The sequence below is a fragment of the Peromyscus californicus genome, unplaced genomic scaffold (assembly GCF_007827085.1).
Source record: "Peromyscus californicus insignis strain IS unplaced genomic scaffold, ASM782708v3 Scaffold_16__1_contigs__length_79575227, whole genome shotgun sequence".
NCBI classification, from domain to species: domain Eukaryota; kingdom Metazoa; phylum Chordata; class Mammalia; order Rodentia; family Cricetidae; genus Peromyscus; species Peromyscus californicus.
This window is the reverse complement of record NW_026294458.1, coordinates 46,063,625-46,088,322: the sequence shown is the minus strand read 5'-3', so window position 1 is coordinate 46,088,322 and position 24,698 is coordinate 46,063,625. Positions and strand designations below refer to the sequence as shown.

Sequence of the window (24,698 nt, the reverse complement as noted above, 5' to 3'; positions counted from 1 at the left end):
CCATATCCTTGCCTGTGTGGATGCTTCTCTATCAGGCCCTAAGTGTTTGGAAAGACCTATTGAGCTAATCTTTATGGTGACATCCTGGGCATTTATTTTAGCTTAAAATGGTTGTCCTAATGAAATCCATTCTTTAGAGAATATATATATATATATATATATATATATATATATATATATATGAAATAAAAATCTGCAACAATTTTAATGTATATTTATTTTAAAAAATAAAGCCACATTCAATGATTTCTGTTAAAATTCAGTAATAATACTGCTCCTCAGATGTCAGAGCCTCACCCATTTCAGAAAGTAGGTGACCAACACTGAAAATAAGCTCACAAATATTCCAGTTTTGTCTTGAAGCACTCAAAATTTTGTATGTTTTTCTTCATATTTGACAACTTTCTTAGATTTTCAATTAATTTCTAGATTAAAAAAATAATATGCTATTTCTTGATAAATTTTCTCAAGTGGAGGGGTAATTACTTGAGATCCAAAGTGTGAAATTCATATTAGCAGATTATCATAATTTGCAGTCGACCATCATGCTCAGCCGTGTTGCATTTTTTAAAAGAAATACGGGGAAGTAAGAATTAGAAGCGATATAATATAATAGAAGAAAGTGCTAATAAAAACTGTGATGAGTGTATGTGTGTGCACCAGACTGTGAATGTAAACAGACTGGAAAAGAGAGATGAGTGGGAGACTTCTGACGTAGATACAGTGTGCATCCTTACATACTTTGCATGTACGTGACTTGTACTCAATGTTCAAATCACACACACACACACACACACACACACACATTTGGTGGTTATATGTCTTACACACACACACACACACACACACACACACACACACACACACACATTTGGTGGTTATATGTGTTTTGGTTACCTTATGTGTCCACTCATTTTGCTTTGAAGATCTATAAGTTTATTAGATAACAAAACATCCATCATATTTGGTAAATTAGTAAAAACTGATAAAACATAAGAACAGATGATACATAATTTTGGTCTGTTTTTAATGTAACAATAATATAAACATATTTCCATATAAAATATAAATGTTATCAAAAATGCAATACATTGGCATTATGTACTCATAAAAATGTATGAATATAGTATTATTTATTTAACTGCTTTTCAAATTTAAGGAATCATGTTTTTTCTAATTTATGAATATTATTATGTCTTCCTGTAGTTGCACATACTTGAGACCAAATCATCCATTTTTTATTTACATACAATAGATCTTTTAGAAATTACTCATCTAAAACTTTAGCCCCTGTATTTTGAACTCCTCATCTTAGACATTTAGCAGTAGTATATTTCATATTTAATTAATTACTTTAAATCTATTTTCCCAGAACTATAAAGATAAAGGTGGGATTAGTAGAAGTTCTCATTCTCCACTCATGATTCCCATGCTGGAAGGGACATTCTAATCCAAAGAAGAGAGTGTCTAAGTGTAAACAGGATTTAGCTCCTCCCAAGTTCCTCTTAAGGACATTCTCTAGACATTTTAATTGTACTATAGTTTCAGGACAACTTCTAATACTTTGCCAAAAGCTTCAGAAGGACATTGAATTCAGAAAGTCTTGAATGTGGATTTGCATACTGCACATTGACATTTATTGTACTAAGATGTCAGAAAATCATATTCTCTCTCCATATACATTCCTATTAATGGATCTTATTCCACTCTTAGGACAGACAGTTCTTCCTAGAAAGCAATGCAGGGAAAAGATAGCAAAATATACTGTCACAGCCAGGCTCATTTAGCATTCTCCGTGGTGAAAGCACACTGGACATATTTCAATGTCCTGGCACCTCTCCTGCTTAATCTGATAGGACAACAACACACTGAAGTCTTGTTGCCAAGCCATCTTTGAGATATACCATATTGCTATGGATTCTGTGTGGTAGCATTTTGCCTTAGGCACTTTTTTTTTTTGAAGAGAGGAAGTAGCCCAAGAAGGAAACACTTGATCATTTTGTCAGTGATGTGATTTGCAGGCAGTTTAATGACTAAACGGAGACACTTCCAATGCAAGAAAATGTCTCAGTCTTGCTACCAAGCATTGTTTCTCTATTCAGAGGACAAAGAATAGAGTTCCTGTAAGATTGGGGAGTCCAGCTCATTTGGAGAATAAACAGTTGCTTTGACCTTGCACTGGCAAATAGCCCCTGTCAGGTCTGGATTTGTAAGGCCAGGAAATCGACTGTTTAGTGGGTGGTGGTTCTGGCCAATAGTTTGTGTTTACGGCTGGGAATTGGTGGTATAGGCTTGGTGTAGCAGCTCAGCTCTGAATAGTGAAAGACCACTATTTACCAACAGCTTTGTTTTATAATTTAAAGTTAATTCAAATTGAAATGAGCCTTTTAAACCTTAATTAGGACCATGTTTCTTTTAAAAGTCAGCCACATTAGTCACTGGGAGACAAAATTCACTTTGTAGCTAAAGACTGTCTACTTTCTTTCAACAGTAGCCACCAAGGTCTACCAAGTGCATTTGTTTTTCTTTCACTATGGTAACTTGATCCATTCTCTGTATCAGCAGAGCTCAGTCCCATCAATTATAACCCGCAGGAAAAGTGTGCTGTGTGCTTTGGGAAGGAGGCCAACCTTGTATCTCAAAACGCTTCTGTAATTATTACTCACTACATGCTTTGCTCCTGCAATATTTCCCATTTCATTCTTTCCTTCTTTATTATTTGTTGGGGCTGGCAGGGTGTGATTTTTAACCAGCTATGGGCCAGAGTGTTTAATTTCTGTTTAATTGCTTTCCTTTTTCATGTATAGAATTGGAAGTTTCCAAGATATTTCTAATTCATCCACTACAGATTAAAATAATCTTGACTTCCTTCTGTTAACTTTATTCAAATTTATTGTGTTCCCTGATTAATATTTGGCCTGGGCTTTGTTCTTGTTTGCTTTCTGTTGTTGTGATGAACAATATGACCAGAAGCATCTTAGGGAAGGAAAGGGTGTATTTGTCACACGTCTTAATCATAGTCTATCACTGATGGAAGCTAGGGCAGGAATTTAATCGGAATCAGAAGAGACAGGAACCGTGGAGAAAAGCTGGCTCTCATGGCTTTGCTTAGCCTGCTTTTTTAGATAGCTTAGGTCCACCTCCCAGAGATGTTACCACCCACAATGGGCTATGCTGTCCCATATCAATCCGCCGTCAAGAAAGTGCCATATAGACAGGCCCAATCAATCTAATGGAGGCTATTTCTCAAATAAGATTTTTCTCTTCCTGGGTGTGTCTAGGTTTGTGTGTCAAGGTGACAAAAAAGTAACTGTGACAAGTGTCATCTCATCCATTCCATCCTAGTCATCTTCCCTTTTTCTGTAAGTTTAGGGACCTTCTCAGTAAGAAAACAATTGAATCCTCACTAACTCACCACTCTAAATAAGAGTATTAATGCCTAATCTGGAAATTGGAAAAGAAATCAAACTCATCCTCAATGCAAACTAATCATTTTTGAATATACACTCTCTTTTACACTGTATTTTTAACATTTAGTCATCTGATACTTTTCTTTACCTTTAAAAGAGAATATACTTGTATCATTTTATAATTTTTAAATTTAAAATAAATTAATATCAACATTTTGATTGATTTTCACCAAATTAAATTTATGTGATCATATATGTTTATATGAGTATTGTAGATGCACACATGTATATGTTGGCCAGACATGCATCGCTGTCTACAAATACAGATGCCAAAGGAAGATGTCCTGTGTCCTGATTCTCACCTTATTTTATTTCGTTGTAACACCGAACACGGAGTTATACTGGTGACCAGAGGTTCTCTTGTCTCCACTCCACAAGGGTTCAGGTATATACACTGTCAAATCCAGCTTCCCACACTGTTGTTAGGAATTCAAACTGGGGCCCTTTGGAGTGTGCAGTTCTTCCCCCACAAGATAATCTTCTCAGGCTCCAAGAAGATTTAACATTTTAAAGTGTCTAGCCTGAGGGGAATTAGAAAACAAGTTGATCAATAGCAGTTCTATCTCATTCTTTCCACTCAACCTTGTATCCTTAAAAACCCTGGAAGCCAGCGTGTGCTTCTGAAATGTTCTTGGGAATGTGGCCTTGCACTGGAACCTGGCACACAGATCAGGGGCTAAACTTAGAGTAAACTGACTCTTGCTCTCCCAGCTACTAAGAACTATCCATAGCTTCTTGGCTAGGGATGGAACTTTGAACCCAAAACTCCTTTCCACAGCTGGGTTATATTGATTACTTTGTTCCTACAGTAGCATGCATAGAATCTTCCAACACTATGAAAGCAAGTCAGGAGGGATGAATTTTTCAGTAAAATCACAGTCGGTTTTTTCTATGTTCTATGAATGAAATATGTGGGGTCTTTAGCAAGAGGGTCTTACTGTAAAGTTCTGAGAGTAACCAAGAGCAATGACTGTATTCAGAGGTCTTTGGGACGTCATTCGTAAACAGCTCCAAAAGAAATAACCCATTTCCTGGATTGGCCTTTTTATATTTAGCCTATAGTGTCTAGGAAGATTATTGCTGTCTTGTTATGGGGTAACTCCATTTCAGCTCTTTTTAGGTATTATGTGCTGTGGGATGGTCTGTATGTCAAGTGTGTTGCTGATTGGTCAATAAATAAAACACTGATTGGTCAGTGGGACAAGGAGGAGAATAAAGCGGGAAAGTGGAAGGCTGAGTCAGAGAGACACAGCCAGTCGCCACGATGAGAAACAGCATGTGAAGATGCCGGTAAGCCACGAGCCACGTGGCAAGGTATAGATTTATAGAAATGGATTAATTTAAGCTGTAAGAACAGTTAGCAAGAAGCCTGCCACGGCCATATAGTTTGTAACCAATATAAGTCTCTGTGTTTACTTGGTTGGGTTTGAGCGGCTGTGAGACTGGCAGGTGAGAGAGATTTGTCCTGACTGTGGGCCAGGTAGGAAAACTCTAGCTACAATTATGTAGATAGATTTTAGGAAGGTTCTATAATAGTAGGTTTCCATATGATTGTCTTGATATCTTTAGTAGTATTTATCCCTTCTAGTTCCCCTCTTTTACATTATAACCCCCCATTCAAGTGTACCCTTTCTTGTTCCATAATTCCCTTCAGTTTCCTTCAAAGCCCCTCCACAATGGACCCTTGGTAATTCATGATTTCTATGAGTGTTCTAAATGAAATGCTTATATCTAAACATTCAAAGCTAGCATCCACAAGTGAGAGAAAACATGTAGCATTTCTTTCTGTGGATCTGTCTTACCTCACTCAGAATGATTGTTTCCAAATCCATCATTTACCTGCAAATTTCATTTTCTTAATAGCTGAGTATTATTTCACTGTATACCACCCTTGCATTATTCATTCCTCAGCTGATACACATCCAGTCCATTTCCATTTCCTGTCTATCATGAATATAGCAGCAAGGAACATGGGTGAGCATGTGTTTCTGCAGTAGAAACTAGAGTCCTTTCACTATATAACAAGAGTGGTATAGCTGGATTGTGTGGTATATCTATTTAAAGCTTTTGGAGGAACCTCTGCATTAAGCCCTGTATGGGGTGGACCAGTTTGTCCTCTCACCTCCTTCTCCACATCCATGAATCTCACACCACCTTTTGTCTCTTGGCCATTCTGACTGGGGTAAGGTGAGATCTTGAAGCCGTTTTCATGTTTATTTCTAAAATGACTAAGGATGTTGAACATTTTAAAAATGTTTCCCAGCCTTTTTTGTTTCATCTTATGGAAATCTGCTATTTAGTTGTATGCCCGTTTTAAAGCTAGAAAGTTTTAAAACCCGAGAACACAGTTAACAGCGAATAAATCTTAATAGATTCCACCATTGCTAAACACAGGTACACAGTATGAGGGAAAAGTGTCAGATGGGGAAGGCATCATGACTAAAAGTAGAAGGTGGTCATCAATAGAGAAGCAAGTCTTTTTCCAGTCATCTCTCAGAAGCTAGAAGAGAAGGCTCCTTCAATGAACTGGAGAAGACACCTATTTAGTATAAAAGACCAGGTCAAAGTCTGAATTTCCTTCATTCTATTCCGTAGCTCCTCCTCTAAGCTTGTAGAAACACATTGAAGCTTTGGAATAAAAACAAGAAAAATCAAGGAATACTTTGATGACAAGAACGTAACAGAAACCAAAGACACAATGAGGTCAGATTCCTAGAAAATCTACACTGATGTGCAGTAGGCTTGAGGGGATTCCTCTCTCACATTTAATCAATGATTATTAATCTAAACTGACCTAGACCGATCATCCTACATTCACTTACCCATTTAAAAATCAAAGGATGAGAGTTCCTATTCATAACTACTTTTAAAATACCTTGTGTAACAAGTTGAGACAACATACCTAGGACCACGTTATCAAACAAGTGGACAGGAAAAACAAAGAGGTGGCACTTAAGACATTCCCTATCACTTAAGACATTTGAATTGTTAAATTGCCCTTTGATTCTATTAACATGGAGTTGAAATCTATGAATAGTTTTATCCGCATTTGACCAAGTCCATTTCACTACCAGATTACCTAAGGGAAGTTATAAATTAGAGCTCTGCAATTTGGCAGCCAGTTTGACATATGTTTGTATCTTCTTTGCATATTTTTGGGCTGGCCTGTATCATAGGAATCTTTGACTTTATAGCTGAGGGTTTTATTTTAAAACTAGATACTGGGGCTGGAGAGGTAGCTCAGTGGTTAAAAAGATTTGCAACTATTCAAGGGGTCGTGAGATCCATTCCCAGCATCCGAATCATTAGGCTCAGAAATATCTCCAGCTCCTGGCAATCTGGAATCCACACACATGCGGCATAAAAATACACAGAAACACACCTAGACATACAAAGGAAAGCTTAAAGCAATTTCAGAAAAGAAATGTTGCAATGTACATGTCTTTTGAAGCATTTCTTGTATTTGCTGTCTAATAGTGGCTTACTGGAAGGTCACAGGAAGGCTGACAACTTCAAAAACAGGGTAAAACCAAAGATAGTAGCTCAAAGAGGTAATTCTACCATTAAGGAGTCTTTGGCAGGAGGACAGTCCCAAAGAAACACATTAACACATCAAATTTCTAATCTTTACTTGAAAATGGTTTTTCTTTTCTAAGTGGTATCTGTTTAGCATACAAAATATATTTGCATGAGAGAAATATGTAAATTTTTACTGCACTACTTTTACAATGAAGGAAGAGAAGCAGATATTTATGCATTTTAATGTAAAGTATTCAATAATTCCATAAAATTTTTTCTGAAGAATGAACAATCCATAATTGAATAGGTGTTTTAGCACAAATTAATTTCTGGCAAGGGAAGGAGATGCATTTTTAAAAAAATAAAGTGAGATTGCTGTCTCTGTTAATATACATACCTATATATTAACACACACATGTGTAGGTATAAAATCTTCCCATGATAAATTTGTTTTTTTCTCCAGAACAATTAATGAAAATTCATTCTTAAGAGTTTTTTTGTTTTTTAATTTAATTTTATTTATTAACAATCCTTTCATTTATTTTGCATATCAACCACAGTTTCCCCTTCCTCCTCTCCTCTCAGCCCCTCCCCTTCATTCCCATCTAACACCCTCTCCATCTACCCACTCCTCCTCTGTCTCCATGGGCTCGAACATGCATAACCATGACCTTTGTCATGACCTTGATCCCCTCTGGCTCATACAATCCCTCTTCCCTTTCTTCAGGAAGACTTCCAGAGCTTGTCCCAGTCCTTGACTGTGGATTATTTTATTATTGATTATTTTATTAGTGAAAATGCTTTATTAAGTTTTATTTTCAAATATATTTCCAACGAATTATTCAAAGAAATTATCATGAAAATTATACTACATACAATAAGAACAGCAGAATTTATTTTTTACATACTTGCCCAGTTCAACATGCCACCTTATTTGGTTTTGTTTTTTGTTTTTGTTTTTGTTTTTTTGGTTTTTGGAAACAGGGTTTCTCTGTGTACTTTTTGGTGCTTGTTCTGGATCGTGCACTGTAGACCAAGCTTGCCTCAAACTCACAGAGATCTGCCTGGCATGTGCCACCACCGCTTGGCTTCACCATGTTTTTGAAATTGCCAGTCTCTCTCTGTTCTTCCAATAAATAAGGCACTTTCCCCTCTCCCATGCCAGCAGTAGATAAGAAATACAAGAAAGATCTTTGATGTAGACAAGCAGACAAGAACATTCCTGTTTCTGAAATTGTTTATTTGTAGTAGATGACAAAAAGTAAAGTTAGGGAGAAAAGCTTACATTTAAGTCATTTTGGATGATTATTTTTCTAAAATGCATGTACACAGTTTAAATTTTATATGAAAATCATGTTTCAGTGGGTAAATGACTTTCAATTATTTATTTCTATAAAATTAAAGGCAGAAAAATGAGTTAGACACGGTAGCATAATCTGCAACCCAAAACTTTGCAGATGAGGCAAGAGGATTGCCCGGGATCCTCAGCCACCCTGAGCAACACAGTGAGCATCAGGCAAGCCAGGACTATGTAGCACGATGCTGTCTCAAAAAACCAAAGGGGGCTTGGATAAAGCACAGGGACAAATAGCCAAATGAATGGAAACACATGAACTATGAACCAATGGCTGAGGGGTCCCCAACTGGATCAGGCCCTCTGAATGGGTGAGACAGTTGATTGGCTTGATCTGTTTGGGAGGCATCCAGGCAGTGGGACCGGGTCCTGTGCTCATTGCATGAGTTGGCTGTTTGAAACCTGGGGCATATGCAGAGTCACTTGGCTTGGCCTGGGAGGAGGGGACTGGACCTGCCTGAACTGAGTCTACCAGGTTGATCTCAGTCCGCGGTGGAGGCTTTGCCCTGGAAGAGGTGGGAATAGGGGGTGGGATGGGAGAAAGGTGAGGGGGACGGGAGTTGGGAGAACAAGGGAATCCGTGGCTGATATAGAACTGAACTGTATTGCAAAATAAAAAAAAAATGAAAAAAAAAACCCAAGGGGGGAAATCAAAACCAGATTTATTTTTTTTCTTCTATGAGCTGTTTCATAGAATTTCTTTATATCAGGTAAATTATTGCTTCTCTTCTCTACTTCATCCTCTTCTCTACCCCCTCTTTGTTTGAATAATCCAGGATATAAAATAAGCAGATTCATATCTACCCTGACTATTTTATGTGTTGTAGGATCTCACTTAGATGTGCATATGCTAATCATTCAGAAGGAATAAGGATGTCTATAAAATTCATATGTTAGTAGAGAATCTATTGTAGATTTGACACTCAGTTAGTAGACAGATATAGTTGGAGATATCACCCACTGCAACTCTCAAGTGTCAGCATACGGAGACTCTGTCCTGAGTTATGTGTGACTTATTTTCTGAAAGTCAGTCTTTAGATGCAACACAAACATATGGTGGCTAAAGTGATTTCTTAGGATCATTACACCACCACCAAGGCTCTGGTTCTTTTACATTAAAGTGAGCCCTGATCTTTCAAATTTCAAGAAATTCTGAGACAGGTGCTGGCTGAATCATTGAGGACACTGTACACATTCCTCTAATTTTCTTAAACCTGAACTCTGTCTCGTGTAAGCTACTATAATTATGGGCATAATACTCTCACAGTGAAGGTTAGAATCATGTAGAATAGAGAAAGCAGACAGTTGTATTCGCTCATATTGTTAATTCTACTACTTTGGTCACGTTTTTTGCTCTTATTTCTGCCATGGCTTTATAGTTGACATAAAATATGAATAAAGGAGTACTTGGCAGGGTACAACTCTCAACAAAATTAGAACTCTATTAACCAACAAGATGAAGGGTTTTGGTACAATAAATATTCTACAATGCTGGCCATACGTCACTAAATAACAATTTGCCTTTACATATTGATCTATTTGGGGATTTAATTGAGTCTTACTGGGCACTTCCTACTCAAGTTTCACGATGTCTCTCAAATTAAAATCCATCTGTGGATGTCTACAACTCACTTAACATTTCAAGAGTACACCTCTCCCTTTTATTTGAGACAAGGTCACACTTTGTAGCCCTGGCCTGCCTGAAACTCACAGAGATCTACCTACCTTTGCCTCCCAAGTGCTGAGATTAAAAGTGTGCCCCATCAAGCCTTTCAAGAGCCCTTTTTGTCATGATTAGAATTGGGGATAAGTTTCCCTTCATGTCTATCTGATACCCTCAGCAAAATTAGTCAATTTCCAAATATTTATTAAACTGAATATGTTTATAGCTATTTTTTATTATCATTCATTATTCAACGATGATTGAACAAATTCTACTTACTAGTTTAAGTCATGTATACTTATTAGCTATAAGTATCTTCAAGTGCATAGACTTATTGAATATAGCTATCTTCAAGTGTTATCAATAATCTACACAGAATGTGATGTAGCTAAGACATGGCTTCCTGTTTTAAAAATATCATATTGGCATTTACAACATGAACAAAAACTGATCAAGGACTTAGTGAATACCTTTATGCCAGATGTTGAAACTGTAAAAGCCTCAAACAAAAACATGCAGATAAACTTACAAGCAAACAAAATAACAAACTACATCAGTGCATTGCAGCTTAATTTTTTAAAGACTCAGCAAAGACTTTATGAAAATTAAAAGCTATTCTGTAGTGAATTAAATTGAAAGCAGAAGCTTAATACATGGTTTGTTTATGTAGTTTATATCATTTCCGGGTGGCATGATAGAATGTGAGATATGAATGGTTTCTAAACAGTGCTTAAGGGCAATGGGGGTAAATAACTGTAATCCAATGCAGATTGGATTAAGAGAATAGGATTTATTTGTTTGCACCTCAGTGTAACAGCAAAAGTTACTTCATATATTGTAAAATCATCCTGGGATAGACATTCTTATTCTAGAAAACAGCAAGACTGGGTGAATGATTTTTATCATTTATGTGACTCTAATGATCCCTTTTACCTCTATGTCTTCCTCATTTAATTTCAAGAAACTTTGAGCAAGAGTGAATTCAGTTTGTATGTGGACCTTTATCCTTGCAAAGTGCACTGGATGATATAGAAGTTAAGATCTGCCCACCTAAGTTGTCTTTTCTTTGAATACAAATAACACTTCATTCACAAGATAAACTTGATAGAAGATTATTAAATTTGTAATTATTAAATTGCACTGTGTGCATACTAATGTATGTACAGATTCCACAAACCATCCAAACTTAAGGTATCTTTTAATCTAAATTTTAAAAGATAAAGCCTAGAAATTGGATGCTAAATTATTTCCCTATAATAATTTCTAGAGAAATCTTGTTAGACGCTTCACAGTGATTTCAGTTCCCATTGTGGGTTTTTCCTTGTTTTTTAAATGATTCAAATGAAACAGAACATGTTATATATTCCATCAGACTAAATGAAAGTAATGGGAGATAGCCCTCTATAAAGAGTCTTAATGGTAAGCAGAAATCAGTGTTTGAAAAACAGCTTATTGGACTTATACAGCTACATTATGCAGAGATACACACAGAAAGAAAGAAGTTAAGAGTTTGAGTTTGCAAAGAACTTTAACCTAGTAGCAATTCATACCTACAACAGTATAAATGAGAAAAGTGCTTTCTGATTCAGTCATAGAGAAGAAAATGTACTTAAATCTTATGGGTATTCCATTGTCCTAGAAGTTAAGAAACATTATCAAGACATAATAATAATAATGATAACTCATGAAAATCCTCTGAGCCATCTTAAGATATGTGGCACACCGTGGTTTTTTCCCCTTCAGTCCCTTACAGTATTCAGAACAAAGATCTATACAGATAGAGATGTAAAAACATGCAGTTGAATGGTAACTACGGTGCAGATAGGACACACTGCCTCATGTCTTAGAATCAGAATGACTACATGACATAGTTTTGCCTTATTCTCACCACAAATTGTCTGATGCCAGGCAAAGCTGTGAAGACACAAGCTGAAAAATTCTCCATACTTCAGTGCCAAAATAATCTAAATCTTGTGGCTTTTTTTTTTTTTTTTTTTTTTTTTTTTGGTTTATTTCCCTTGACATTTGGTGCAAATCAAATTCAAATGAATACCAGGGGAAATCACACTGCCCACATGACTTGCTGCTGTAAATTATGGGAGGAGACAAATTCATTTTACTCATAAGGAATTCATATTCTGACACCCAAAAATCTGTTTTACACATTTCAAGATACAAAAACAATTGCAGAAATTTTAAAAGAGCCGTTTTGTTTGCAGCTTGTCGACCAGGCTTCTACAAGGCTTCAGATGGTATCGCCAAGTGTTCTAAGTGCCCGCCACACAGCTCGACGCAGGAAGATGGTTCAATGAACTGCAGGTGTGAGAATAATTATTTCCGGGCAGACAAAGACCCTCCATCCATGGCTTGTACCCGTGAGTAGTTCTGCTGCAACCCATGCCTCCATGTTTTGTTAGTTTTATTTTATCCTGTGGCCGTGTGGTTTGTTTTTGAGGTCTGTGCGTGTGCGTGTGTGAAGCATTCGCCCATTTCTTTCTGTTTTCCATATGCAAACTGAAAACTCTCTGCCTCCTTCTCCATGCTTGACTCATCACAGATGCAACATTTATCACACACAAAAAAAGAATTCGTTTTTAAATCACTTCCTGCAATGAAACCCTGTGTAAAGAAAACAAAATTCTGTATCTGACTCTAGAATCTCACAATGTATTTACCAGGACAGGAGAGGTTACAGACAGGGATTTAGCTTTGGGGAATTTTATTACCTTTTGCTATCTCTTGGTCATAGGTCACAGTAAATAAAAGGGTTGGGGGAGGAGGGAACTAAAATTTATAAACATAATACTGAAGTTTTCTTAACTATTCACCAGGATATTGAACTTAGTAGTAAATTTCTTTGTTGGACATTGTGAACAGATCTTCAATCATGAGTAGAAACTTCCACCTCATAGCTCGGGGAGGTTGTTCCTCTTGAATCCATGTGCCTATAATCTCATGGATCCCCTGAGGATGAATTAGAGTAGCTAATAAAGACAGTATAGTTATTTACCTCTTCAGATCTTTATAAAGTTTCCCATTTACCTTGTAGTAGAAACCAGAAGTGATGGTCATTAATCTTTGTGGAACTACTTTGCAGGACCTCCATCCGCACCAAGAAATGTTATCTCTAACATAAACGAGACCTCAGTTATCCTGGACTGGAGCTGGCCCCTGGACACGGGAGGCCGGAAGGATATTACCTTCAACATCATATGTAAGAAATGTGGGTGGAACGTCAGGCAGTGCGAGCCGTGCAGCCCCAACGTCCGCTTCCTCCCTCAGCAGCTCGGACTCACCAACACCACTGTGACAGTGACAGACCTCCTGGCACACACTAACTACACCTTCGAGATCGATGCCATTAATGGGGTGTCAGAGCTGAGCTCGCCACCGAGACAGTTCGCGGCAGTGAGCATCACAACTAATCAGGCTGGTGAGTACACCTTGGGCAGCTTCAGACTGCCGCTGTCGTGTCCATCCAAGCCGTGCGTGGGCAGAGAAAGCGAGGAAAACATGGCTGCACGGGAGATGGAAAAGAAATCCCAAGTTCTTCGCCAATCTCGTGTTTAGACAATTGTGGTTACATTAGTAATTCAGTTCAATCCTCTGAATCAGAATAAACCATATTTGCAAGGTGATTTCAAAACTATTTTAAATGTATTGCTGTCTATTTTGGACCCTGAGGTGGTAAGGGGGCTCCTTGGAACATTTTTTTGTTGTTGTTGTTTTTGTTTTTCGAGAAAGGGTTTCTCTGTATAGCTTTGCGCCTTTTCTGGCTTTCCCTCTGTAGATCAGGCTGGCCTCGAACTCAAAAAGATCCGCCTGACTCTGATTCCCAAGTGCTGGGATTAAAGGCGTGTGCCACCACCGCCTGGCTTTCCTTGGGACATTTTTAAACTTGAAGAACCTAACAGGCATTCAAGTTTTGCAAAGGCAAGACAGGCAATTTAAGAATATATACTTTTATATTGGTTAAATTGGAATCATATTTAATCATTCACTTATTTAATATTATGAGGAAGTCCTAAGTAATATAGTTTTTTTCTTTTCTTTAAGAGTGGGGAAATTTAGTTGAATAAAGGCAAGCCAGCAACTGAACAAGTATGTGTTTGTTTCTGCCTGATCTTCACTGTGGTGCCACATGACTAGCTTTTTAAAATTCCTGTCACCTGAGACATCCCCCAAATAATGGGTTATTACCCAGAATTGTGAGATAAAAGAAAAGATTTCTCTCTTATTATTTCTCAAGTAATTTACCAAAGCAACACAAATAAGACCAGAACATCTTTGCTGTCTGTCTGAAGAAGGTTAATTTAACTACAGCTAACAAGGATCATCCATAGCAAATGCTGGATGATTTGTCTGTAATATGGCTCTGCTGGATGGTGCTATTCTTAACAAATAGCTCAAATTCTAGCAGTTCTAACTCAGCAAGTCAGACTAGAAATACAGCTGGAAAGGTTAGGCCCCAAGCATGCTAAGAAATTTCCTAAACTAATTATTTCAGGTCTACCTTCATCTTCCCAGAATCCAGGTATCAGAAAGAAGCCTCAGCATTTGAGGACTAGCATCCCTTCCTCCCTTGAGGGGTCTCTATCTCTGACAGGACAATTGAATGTTACTCCTTTCGGAGTATGTATTCCCGCATCTGCCTTTCTAACTCTCAGTCCTAGGTTTTGTTTTTGTTGTTGTTGTTGTTTTTCCCCTTACCATGGCTTCTAATCTCTTATCTTAATGAAAATGTAGTTTTCTTTAACCTTCTCTCATAGTGATGCATAAACATCATCTGTGGGAACTGCTTGACTTTTCAGTGGTGTTCATTAACCATTACTTTAATCTTTATTAGGAAACTTGCATTGTCCCTATTGCTACCGGAAGTTTCTCTGATCGAACTGGCCCCACGGTCTGGACAAATCTCTCCCACCCTCGATCTCGCAGCCACTTACAAAATAATCACTCAGAGGCTCAATATTAATTATGAACTGTATGGCCTGTGGCTCAGGCTCATTATTAGCTAGCTTTTATAGCTTAATTCAACCCATTTCTATTAAGCTATTTTTTCCCTCATGGCTTCATGACATAACCTGTTCTGTCACACCTTGCATCTCCTGGCAGTAGCTCTCAGCTTCTCGATTTTCCTCAGGTAGATAGACAACACCTGCCTGGAAAGCCATCTTTATCTTAATTAATGCTTCATTACAGTCTGGGAGGAGAGAGTTGGCTTTCCTCTGATAGATTCAGACTGCTTCCAGGAGGAGGTGTCCTGATGTCCACAGTGCCATCTTCACCTTTGCTGAGACGATGCTTTCCACACTGCTCTCTACAATCCCAATCCCATCAGAGAAGGCATTTACTTTAGTGCAGTAAATGGTATTTCGTATTTGCCACTAGTCATATTAAAATGTGTAACTTGGGTTTGTTTAACTGTCATTATATGAAAAGATGAGCAATACCCATGCTATATATTACGTGACTATGGTTTTTCCTGTCCGGTGAACATGGGAATTCTACGGTTTTAATGATGTGGTAAATGATTTACTCAAATCTCCTATTTCAAGCTGATTTACTACCTTTAAGCAGGAGCATTAATCTGTGCTCTAATTATCTCCTATGTCAAACAAAAACATTTAAAAACAAGCAAGAGCTCCTGTGCCCTATCTTATCATTCCCCTCTGGCTTTCTGGTAATAGATTAATCAGAAAATTAATAGTTCTGAATACATACAGTGAGAGGAAAGAGGTAAAGCGGCAACTAGGAGAAGGCCAGGACTTTACAAAATAGACGAGATTGTGCTTCCCACTCCCACTGCCAGCTATAAATCAGAGTATGGGTCAGAGATTCACCAGGCTTCCTTTCTGGCTCTTCTTAAACAGATTTCTTTTTCTTTCAAGAGCAGTCAGAGATTTGACCACAATGTGGAAGAACAGAAATGAGAAATTTATTACTTGGTGTTTGTATCATTTTGTATGCCTATGGGGACAGAAGTCTTTGCTTTATCTTCAATCCCCAGGGTGAGGTGTGTAAGCATGGTTATATGTAAGCAACACCATGTCTATTGAGAATACCTCTTTGTTTTACTTTATTCTTATTCCTGTGAAGGCTAATGGACTGGTAGCCTTATAAAACTCACCTCCCAGCCATTTGAAGGATGTGGCTGTGCTTGATATAATGCCTCCGTGCTTCAATTCCTTCTGTTCTCTCTATCTTTGACGTGGCTATAAAGGGCAAAAGTGAATGTGTTTCTTTTAATTTAGTTTCTCAGATTGAGTTTACTGATCGTCCTTTTGATTATATTGTTAAAGCTTCGAGATAACAACTCGATAAGGCACCATCTAAATTGTAGAGGATTATGTGGTAAATTCTGATATTAGTTCTTAGCTCTCAATACTTGCACAAGTTCAGTAAGATTAAAAACATAGACCTGGTTCCTATATAAAGATTGTATCCATCAGTGACCAGGTCAAACATGTAGAGGAAGAATTACAGATTGCAAAGTAAACATCTTAAAGTTACAGCCTGGAATAAACTGTCGCCTTTTACTTTATTCCTTCAAGTGGGAATATTTACCTTTCACCTCTGGAAATGTACGTTCCACTGGTGGAATATCCATTTATTTAGTCTTCATCTCCACCTGTGGATAGACAACTTTTAAATGTCCTATAGCAGATAACAAATCCAGATTAGATGAAGGAGTAGAGTGTGAAAATTTATGAAATGTTGAGTTTCTCTGTCTGTTCAAATGCTTCTGCTGGAAAAGATCCAGACACTTTCCCAACATTTCATCATGTTTTCAAACTCCTTTGTCTCCTCACCCAACTCTTCTTCTACATCCTTCTCACATTGCCATCCAATGGCATGTGCCATGAAGCAAAGAACAGTAATGCTGACCAGAAGATGGAGAATGGCCTTGGAGATACATGTCATGACCAGCCACAGTAAACCTGGTCCTTGGTATTTTTACCATGGGGCTCTAAAGGGGTGACTCTGCACAAAAGTGCCTGCATCATCTCCACCATTCACAAGACGGGATCTCATCACTTACTCCATAATTCTCAGATGATTTTTATCCTACATTTTTTTAATTTAAAATACTATTTAAAATTAAGATATTTTAAATTTTTTTTTAGATTTTTAATATTATTACATCATTTCCTTCCTCCCTGTTCTCATTCAAAACCCTCCCACAAACATCTCCTGGCTCCCTTCTAAATTCATTGCCTTTCTTTTCATTGTTTGTTGTTAAATATAACTATCTATTCTCTCCTTCACTTTCCTCCCTACTCCCTCTCAAATCTATGCTTTTCTTTTCTTTGTTGCGCTACATACACATATATAAATTGATAAAATTTAAATACGATTTTCCCTGTCCATTTACTGTTACTTTCATGAATATGATTTCAGGGATGACTAATTGGGTATTGAATAGCCAATTAGGAGGCTCATCGCCAGAGAAGACTATATCTCCTGTTATTAGCATTCCTTAGTTGCCTGTAGTTCTTTGTCTAAGGGTACAAGCCCACAAAGTTTCCCTCTTTCATGTTAGCAGGTCTATTGGTGCTATTCAGATCTTGTTTAGGCAGCCATATTGTTGGGTGAAGTTTTCCTGTCATTTCTAGGAATTAATAATCTCACAAAAGATGTCATGGTCTTCTGGTTCTTACACTCTTTCCGTTCCCCCTTGTATGATGTTCCCTGAACCTTAGGTATAGGAGTTGAGTTGTAGATGTGTCACTGGTATTGGGCACGCTGTAGTGATTTGTTCTCTGCATTTTGACTAACTTTGGTTTTCTGTAATCATCTAAATCTGTTGCCAAGAGAAATTTCTTTGATAGGGGTGGGAGCTACACTTGCTATAAAAGAATAAGGAGTTTAAAAGTAGTTATGAATTAAGCTAGTTTAGTAAGGTAGTGGTATAAGGTTCTCCTCTAAGATCCATGACTTCACTAGCCCTGGAATGTTGGCTAGGTCTCCAGGAGCAGGCATCATTTCCCTCCTGTTGAATTGACACGCTTATTAGACAGCTGTTGGTTGCCACCAGAAAGGAAGCCCCGCTAGTGTACCTATAGGGATATCCTACCTTGCTGGTCATTGTTGTGGATTGTAGGCATCACAGCTAGGTAGGACTATTTATTGATTGTTTCCCTCCCTTGGAAGCTTTTAAAGCATCTTCTGGTGTTATGAAAGGTCACTCTTAAGAGATGAGACTTTCAGGTTAGATCAATTTGTAATTCTTCAAATTCTGTCTGATGTGTATGGTGTTTTCAGCAATAGGGACTTAACTTTACTCTCTGTGAGTACACCAAGGACAATAAAATTAGGTATTACACACACAAAAAAAACCTCCACATGTAATAAATATATACATATGTCCGTGTAATTGTGTGTGTCCTAAATATAATTTAGCTACATAAAAAATAATGACTCCTTATGATTTTTTTCAAACAACTTTAGTCTCACTTTTCCTAGCTTTCTTCCTATTCTTCTGTAATTGCCCTCCCGCCCCCTCCTCAATTAACCCTTCCCCACTCCTGGCATCCCCAGGTACTCTTTTACATAATCTGTATCCTGCTGTTCTCTCTGTGGCTTTCTCTCTTTTGTGCTAACATTTTATTGCCTAGATTTCCTATGTTCTGCAGTTACTCTAAGTTATCTACTCATATCTGAAGATTTGGAGCTAGTAAACCACAGATAGAGATAACAAGAGGCCAATAACATTGTAGAAATGAAAATGTTATGTCTCTATCTCTAAAATCTAGTCTAAATGTAGTTCCATCTGAACTCACTAAACCCTGTTTATTCAGAATTAATAATGTGAATCTTCTTCTTAGAAGTGTTCTTAGAATTGTTCTTCCACGTTTTATTTATTGGTTTTGTTGTTGCTTTGGTTTTCTTTTTCTTTAGGACAACAAGAGTCATGATAATATATAAATTGAAGTACAGGCTTTTACTATAGCTTTTATGAATTGTTCTTTATAGTCTCATTCTACATTTGATTTAATTTTCAAATTCAAACTTTCTAATTGATGGAACCTCCTGTCCAATCCCCCTTCTCAGCACTGGGACACTATGTGACTTGTACCTTTGTAGACCCTGTGGATGATGCCTCAGTATGTGTTCATGTGTGTATCAATCTCTCTATCCACCTTGTTCTCTTGGAACCTCAATGTTTTCAAATGCATAGATCACATGTGTGATATGAGACAATATTAAATACACTAGGTCATCTAGATTGTTCCTTATACTCCCCATCAACATGTGTATATGTTTATATATGAACTTTTATTGCCCACTGAGATGTCTTTGAGAGTATATAATAGAAAAAAAAGTTACATAGAAAATTACATTGATCTACAATTCTGAGATTTCCTCAAAGCATATATAACAGCAGATAACTAATAAAAGTTGTATAACGTCAACCAACAGACATTGGTTATTTATATATATAATATATATATATATATATATATATTATATATATATATATATATATATATGAAAGCTACACATATCTTAAAAGACTGAAGAATGCAATGGAAATAGATACAGGAAGAAATGAGATGACAAAAGAATGTCCAACACTTCTTTCTGGCTAATGAGTGAGAATAATCTTTTGCCATGGATCCCACAGATCCAAGAGAGGGGGATTCTGCACTTATTTATGAAAGATCCATCTTTCACTTGTAATCATCATATTAGTTGTACTTATTGTTTTTGAAGTACATTTTAATAGGATTAGTATGTAGCTAAGAAGAGAAATTTTAAATGTTCCTCAAATATAATTTTGCCTACCTTGGACATTACGATTAAATATCATTATCATATCATCAGTTACTTTATCATCAGTTTCATTTGTCTGACTTACCATGTTGTTTGCATGTGCATTGGGTCAGATATTCTCCTTCTTTAATATTTTTTCCGTCGAAGACTATGCTGTTTGGGTCTTCTAGGGACATGCCATGCTATGGCTGTTTTCAGATGGCAACACTGTTTTTGCTTCATTAAATTAACCTTGTTTTATTTCTCATCTATTAAAACTATATCAGAAAGTTTTTACAGCTGACCAGTGAGGTAGATTGTCAGTATGTCAATTAAGAATTGTGTGTTAGAATGGAGAACATTTCTTCATGTGAATTTATAAGGTAGAATAAAGCTTTTGTAGGGGAATCTCATCAATTTCACTTCAGAAGTATTAGTCTGAGGTATTTTCATTAACTCTGATTATTATACATACAAAATCAAATTTTATTAAAATCTTAATATAAAACATCTAGATAATAATCAGTGTTTTACAACAACTTGTATTTGTATGTTTATATGTACATATGTTAATTTGCATATGTATGTAAATTCATGATGAACTGAGAATATAGAGTTCTAGAAGGTATAAAGTTCTCTCCTACACTAATGAGGTCTAACAGATCTGAGAGAACAAACCTCTCTTTGACAAATTTAAACTAGGTTAGTTTTACTGAGTATGGGTGAGTGTGTGTGTATGTGTGTGTGTGTGTGTGTGTGTGTGTGTGTGTGTGTGTGTGTGTGTGTGTACTCATGTCTATACATATATATGTTCAGGTTTGCTCTCATATCCATGCATATGGGGTTGTATCACTTCCCCATTGTTCTCTACTTCAACCTGAAGTTCACTTCTTTGTCTAGACTGACTGGCCTGTGACCAACCTTCCCCCAGGATCTTTGTTTCTCTGTGTTTCCTCTAGTAGTAGGGTTCTAGGTGCATGGCAACTTATGTGGATTTTATGTGGGTTCTCTAGAACTGAACTCAGATCTTCATGTCTATGCATTAGACACTTCAGCCACTGACTGGGTTATCTAGTTTTAAACACCTTACACGTTCTCTTTGGATTGTGTGTATGGTAGAATTTTGAGATGGGAAGAACAAATGCATAAAATCGAATTTCATATAGTACTAAGTATATGTTGAGTGATCAGTGCTTGGTAGTTTTATTTTTAATCATGATGTAGAACATTTAACAATAGACTCACACTCAAAAACCTGAGCATTTTTTTTAGATAATTCCTGGTTTCTCTTGGCAATAAAGAAGACACTTGATTAATTGCTATTTTGTGTGTTTCCTAAGCATTGATGGAAGACTTACTTTGAGCCAACTACTATACCTCATGCACTATGTACAAAATGATGATTAAGATGTGGTGACTATCTTCAAGGAGTTCCCCATCCAGGGGATTTGAAAAGGTCTAAAACCCTTGCATGAAATTGATTGGTTTGGCCATGGAAAGTCAGGGAGGCCAGCTGCCAAGAAGCTCCAAGAAGCACCTGCAGCTGTATGAAGACAACAGTAATTTATCTTGCATACACAGAGAGTGGCTAACTCTATCCAAGAGCATCATCCTTTCCCCCCATTGCTTAAGTATGAAACTAAGAGCCTACTCATGCTACATGATATTAACACCAACACACACACACACCCCCCACACACACACATGCACACCACATATACCTTGAAAGAGAAACAATATCACAAACCCAAATCCCAAGCTCTGGAACTGACACAGAAGGTTCAAGATTTTAAGGCCAATCTGGGGTGTGTAAAAGGACTTTATGTCCCTCAAAGAGGAAGAGTATGCACATGTAGATATATGATAATAGATAGATAGATGACAGATAGATACAAACATACATAGATACACAGATAGATATATAGATACATACATAGATGATAGATAGATGGATGCATACATATATGCATACATACAAACTTACATAGATGATAGATGGACAGATAGATAGGTAGATACATACATCCAAACATACACGACAGATAGGTAGATAGATAGATACATACATACATATATGTTAGATAGATAGATGATAGATAGATGGATGGATGGATGGATGGATGGATGGATGGATGGATAGATAGATAGATAGATAGATAGATAGATAGATAGATAGGCTAGGTAGACACACAGAGATATAGATTAGTGGATAGATTTCAACGGTCTTCATAGCGAGAGAAGAAAAAGAGACACTTTGCATTGTTATATTTGCATTTCTGTTGCTACCATAAAATACTCTCAAAACAAGCAACAAACAAATTTGGAACTGTAAGATGAAATGATCTGTTCTACCCTGAGGCTTTGTTTTCAGAGTATCTTTACAGTTGTCCAGGAACCCTCCCATCAGCTAGTATTCACTGTGATCAGTTAATTTGTCTGTGTTTCACCTGTTGGTGGATCAAGCTTCTTATTGGTATGGAATGCAATATTCTACATAGATAAAATATATCCTTACTTATTTCTGCTATGTAACTCACTTGTCAGAAATACCACTAAACAGGGTTGGCATTATTTGTCATTTGGCCACTGAAAATAAAATACAACCTTTCATAGGGCTAGGTAGTTATATGTTAAGAAAAGAGGCACCATGAAGATTATACCTGATAGGGGTTTGTGGGGGTTTAAGATCAGTCTCTCCATATGGAAATTCACTAGAACAATGGCTTGAGTACTTAGCATCTGTTTTCTGGGTAACATCTTACATAGACAAATATTTGCTTTCAGACTCTCATGTAGACTGCACATAGGCTAGAAACTGATAAAGACACTGAAACAAGCATGAAAAAATACTACTACTGTAGCATAAGTCAGAGCCCAGACCTTGTCTTCTCCAGTCTTTGGAAATAAAAACCTCTGAGTTTCTATTCTTCTAGTTAAAACCATGTTTTTGATTGTTATATGTAGCCTTGGATACAGCTTGAAAATTGATATGAGGAGTGCTTCATAAAAGAACCACAGATGTTCAGTGTGTGATATATTTCTTTCTTACCCCAGTGGCCCTTATAAAAAGAGCTTGAAGATCAGCTTATAACAAGTCAACTAATGACATGATATAGAGAGGCCCCTGGTTCAGTGGCTGTTATTACAGCTGTGTCCCATTACATATTAGATGCCTAGAACATGCTTGCATTCCGAATGGCATTTATCTTTTGAATTTCAAACATTCCTACCATAAATAAAGATTTTATGCTTTTCAAAAATGTTTCACAGTTTAGTCTAGGGAATACTGAAAGGTCACTTTTGCTTGATGGCATTCCCCTTTAACGATTCCTGGAGCTAAGATGCACATTTTCTGAGCGCTCACCTCCACAGACCTATGTCACTCTTTCCTTTGCCCATTTCCTGCTATTCTCTTAGCCTGGGGAGGCGATAATAACTTGAGTTTCACAAACCACCAGCGTGGGGACCAAATGAGAATTGGCCTTTGAACATAGCTTAATGATTTCCTCTTTTTGACAACTTTCTAATAGGAGTGATCTAAATCTAACATAAATGACAACAGTACTGCTATGGGATAAAATGAATTTGTGACATGTATTCTGTTTCAAAAGTAAAAACTTTTAAAACCATTTAAAGGAAGAACTTTACAATACTTCTCTCCAGAGTCCCAATTATAATTCAAAGAACACAAAGTTTCACCACTTAAAGAAGTTGTGGGAGGTGTCTCCAGTGTTGATTGGCGACCACAGTTATTCCTTTGAAAATAAAAAGTGAGAGTGTTGTTCTTTTTATCTTTTGCAAGATCAAGTGGTCTGAGTCATCTAGTGTCTGCTCATATTTTTTCCAACATGAACATATCTCCTATCTTGAAGAATGAACCATTGAAGGAAGGGAAATGGTTTCCTGTGCCATTTTCCTTTTGTTCTCCAAATACTTGTTGAGATGATAGGAGATTAGTTTGGGAGTTATTTCTGCATTAACAACTGCTTCTGGGAATGAGCTCTGCCCCACCTCTATGCAGGGGAAGCAGCTGGCCTGGCTGTCTTCTGCAGTTGGTGCAAGGCAGCTGTGTTTCTTGTCTGTGTTTCTTTATGGGTGCTCTTGTGCTCACTGTAGTCACCTGCACAACCTGATTTGATTTTCTTTTTTCCAGTCACAAGCACAGCAGCCAGAAACCTTTCCATGACTGCTGCAGACAGCAGCACAGAGAGTGGATGGAACACAAAGACATTTTCCCTTGAACGTGTGTGTGTGTGAATAAGTGTGTGAGTGAAAGCGTTGGGAAGTGAGACAAGGAAGAGGGTGCTTAGCACATGTGATTGAGTGTTTGTGAAAAGTCCCAGATCATATCCCATCTGGGAGGAGAGGCTGGGAAAGATGGAGTCTGGAGTCGTTGTCCTCTAGAGAAGAAATAGCAGCAGCATCAACAGAATCAAGTGTAGACCCAAAGGCTGAAGCTTCACATTCCTTCACAGTTAAGAGAGAATGATCTCATGGATCAGCATTATATTTAACTCAAACTAATAAGTTAGTCTGGTCTATATTTTCTTCATTACTTTGTCCTCAAGTTTTACTAAGCAGATTCATGCCAACACAAACTGATAATATTTGAAAGGTGGCTAGTGGTGACATTCAAGAAAATACTCTGTCACTCCACTATGTGTAAAACTGCAGAGATACCTTTATTTCATGTGTGGCTTTAGTTTTATGAGTTGCACTCTTTAAATCATATTAGTATCAGTCAAATCCCCTAGAGAAACAGTATGTGTGTGTTTAGGAAGACAGATAGAGATATGAAGAGGTAGAGATAGCAGGAGATAGACACACAAGGTTTTAATAAATTAGTACATGCTGTTTTGGAGTCTGGGAAGTCCAAAGTCCATAGGGTGGGCTGGCAACCTGGTGACCAGAGGAACTGATCATCGCCACATCAGAC

At 37.3% G+C, this 24,698-nt stretch overlaps 1 protein-coding gene across 1 annotated transcript in view; it reads left to right on the top strand.

The window, feature by feature from the left end:
* The window catches only part of Epha3 (EPH receptor A3), a 317,372-nt gene that overhangs the window by 202,654 nt on the left and 90,020 nt on the right, over positions 1-24,698 (top strand). The window contains exons 4-5 of the mRNA XM_052740962.1: positions 12,226-12,381; positions 13,104-13,439. Coding sequence (XP_052596922.1) covers positions 12,226-12,381; positions 13,104-13,439 — 492 coding nt within the window. The remainder of the gene's footprint in view (positions 1-12,225; positions 12,382-13,103; positions 13,440-24,698) is intronic.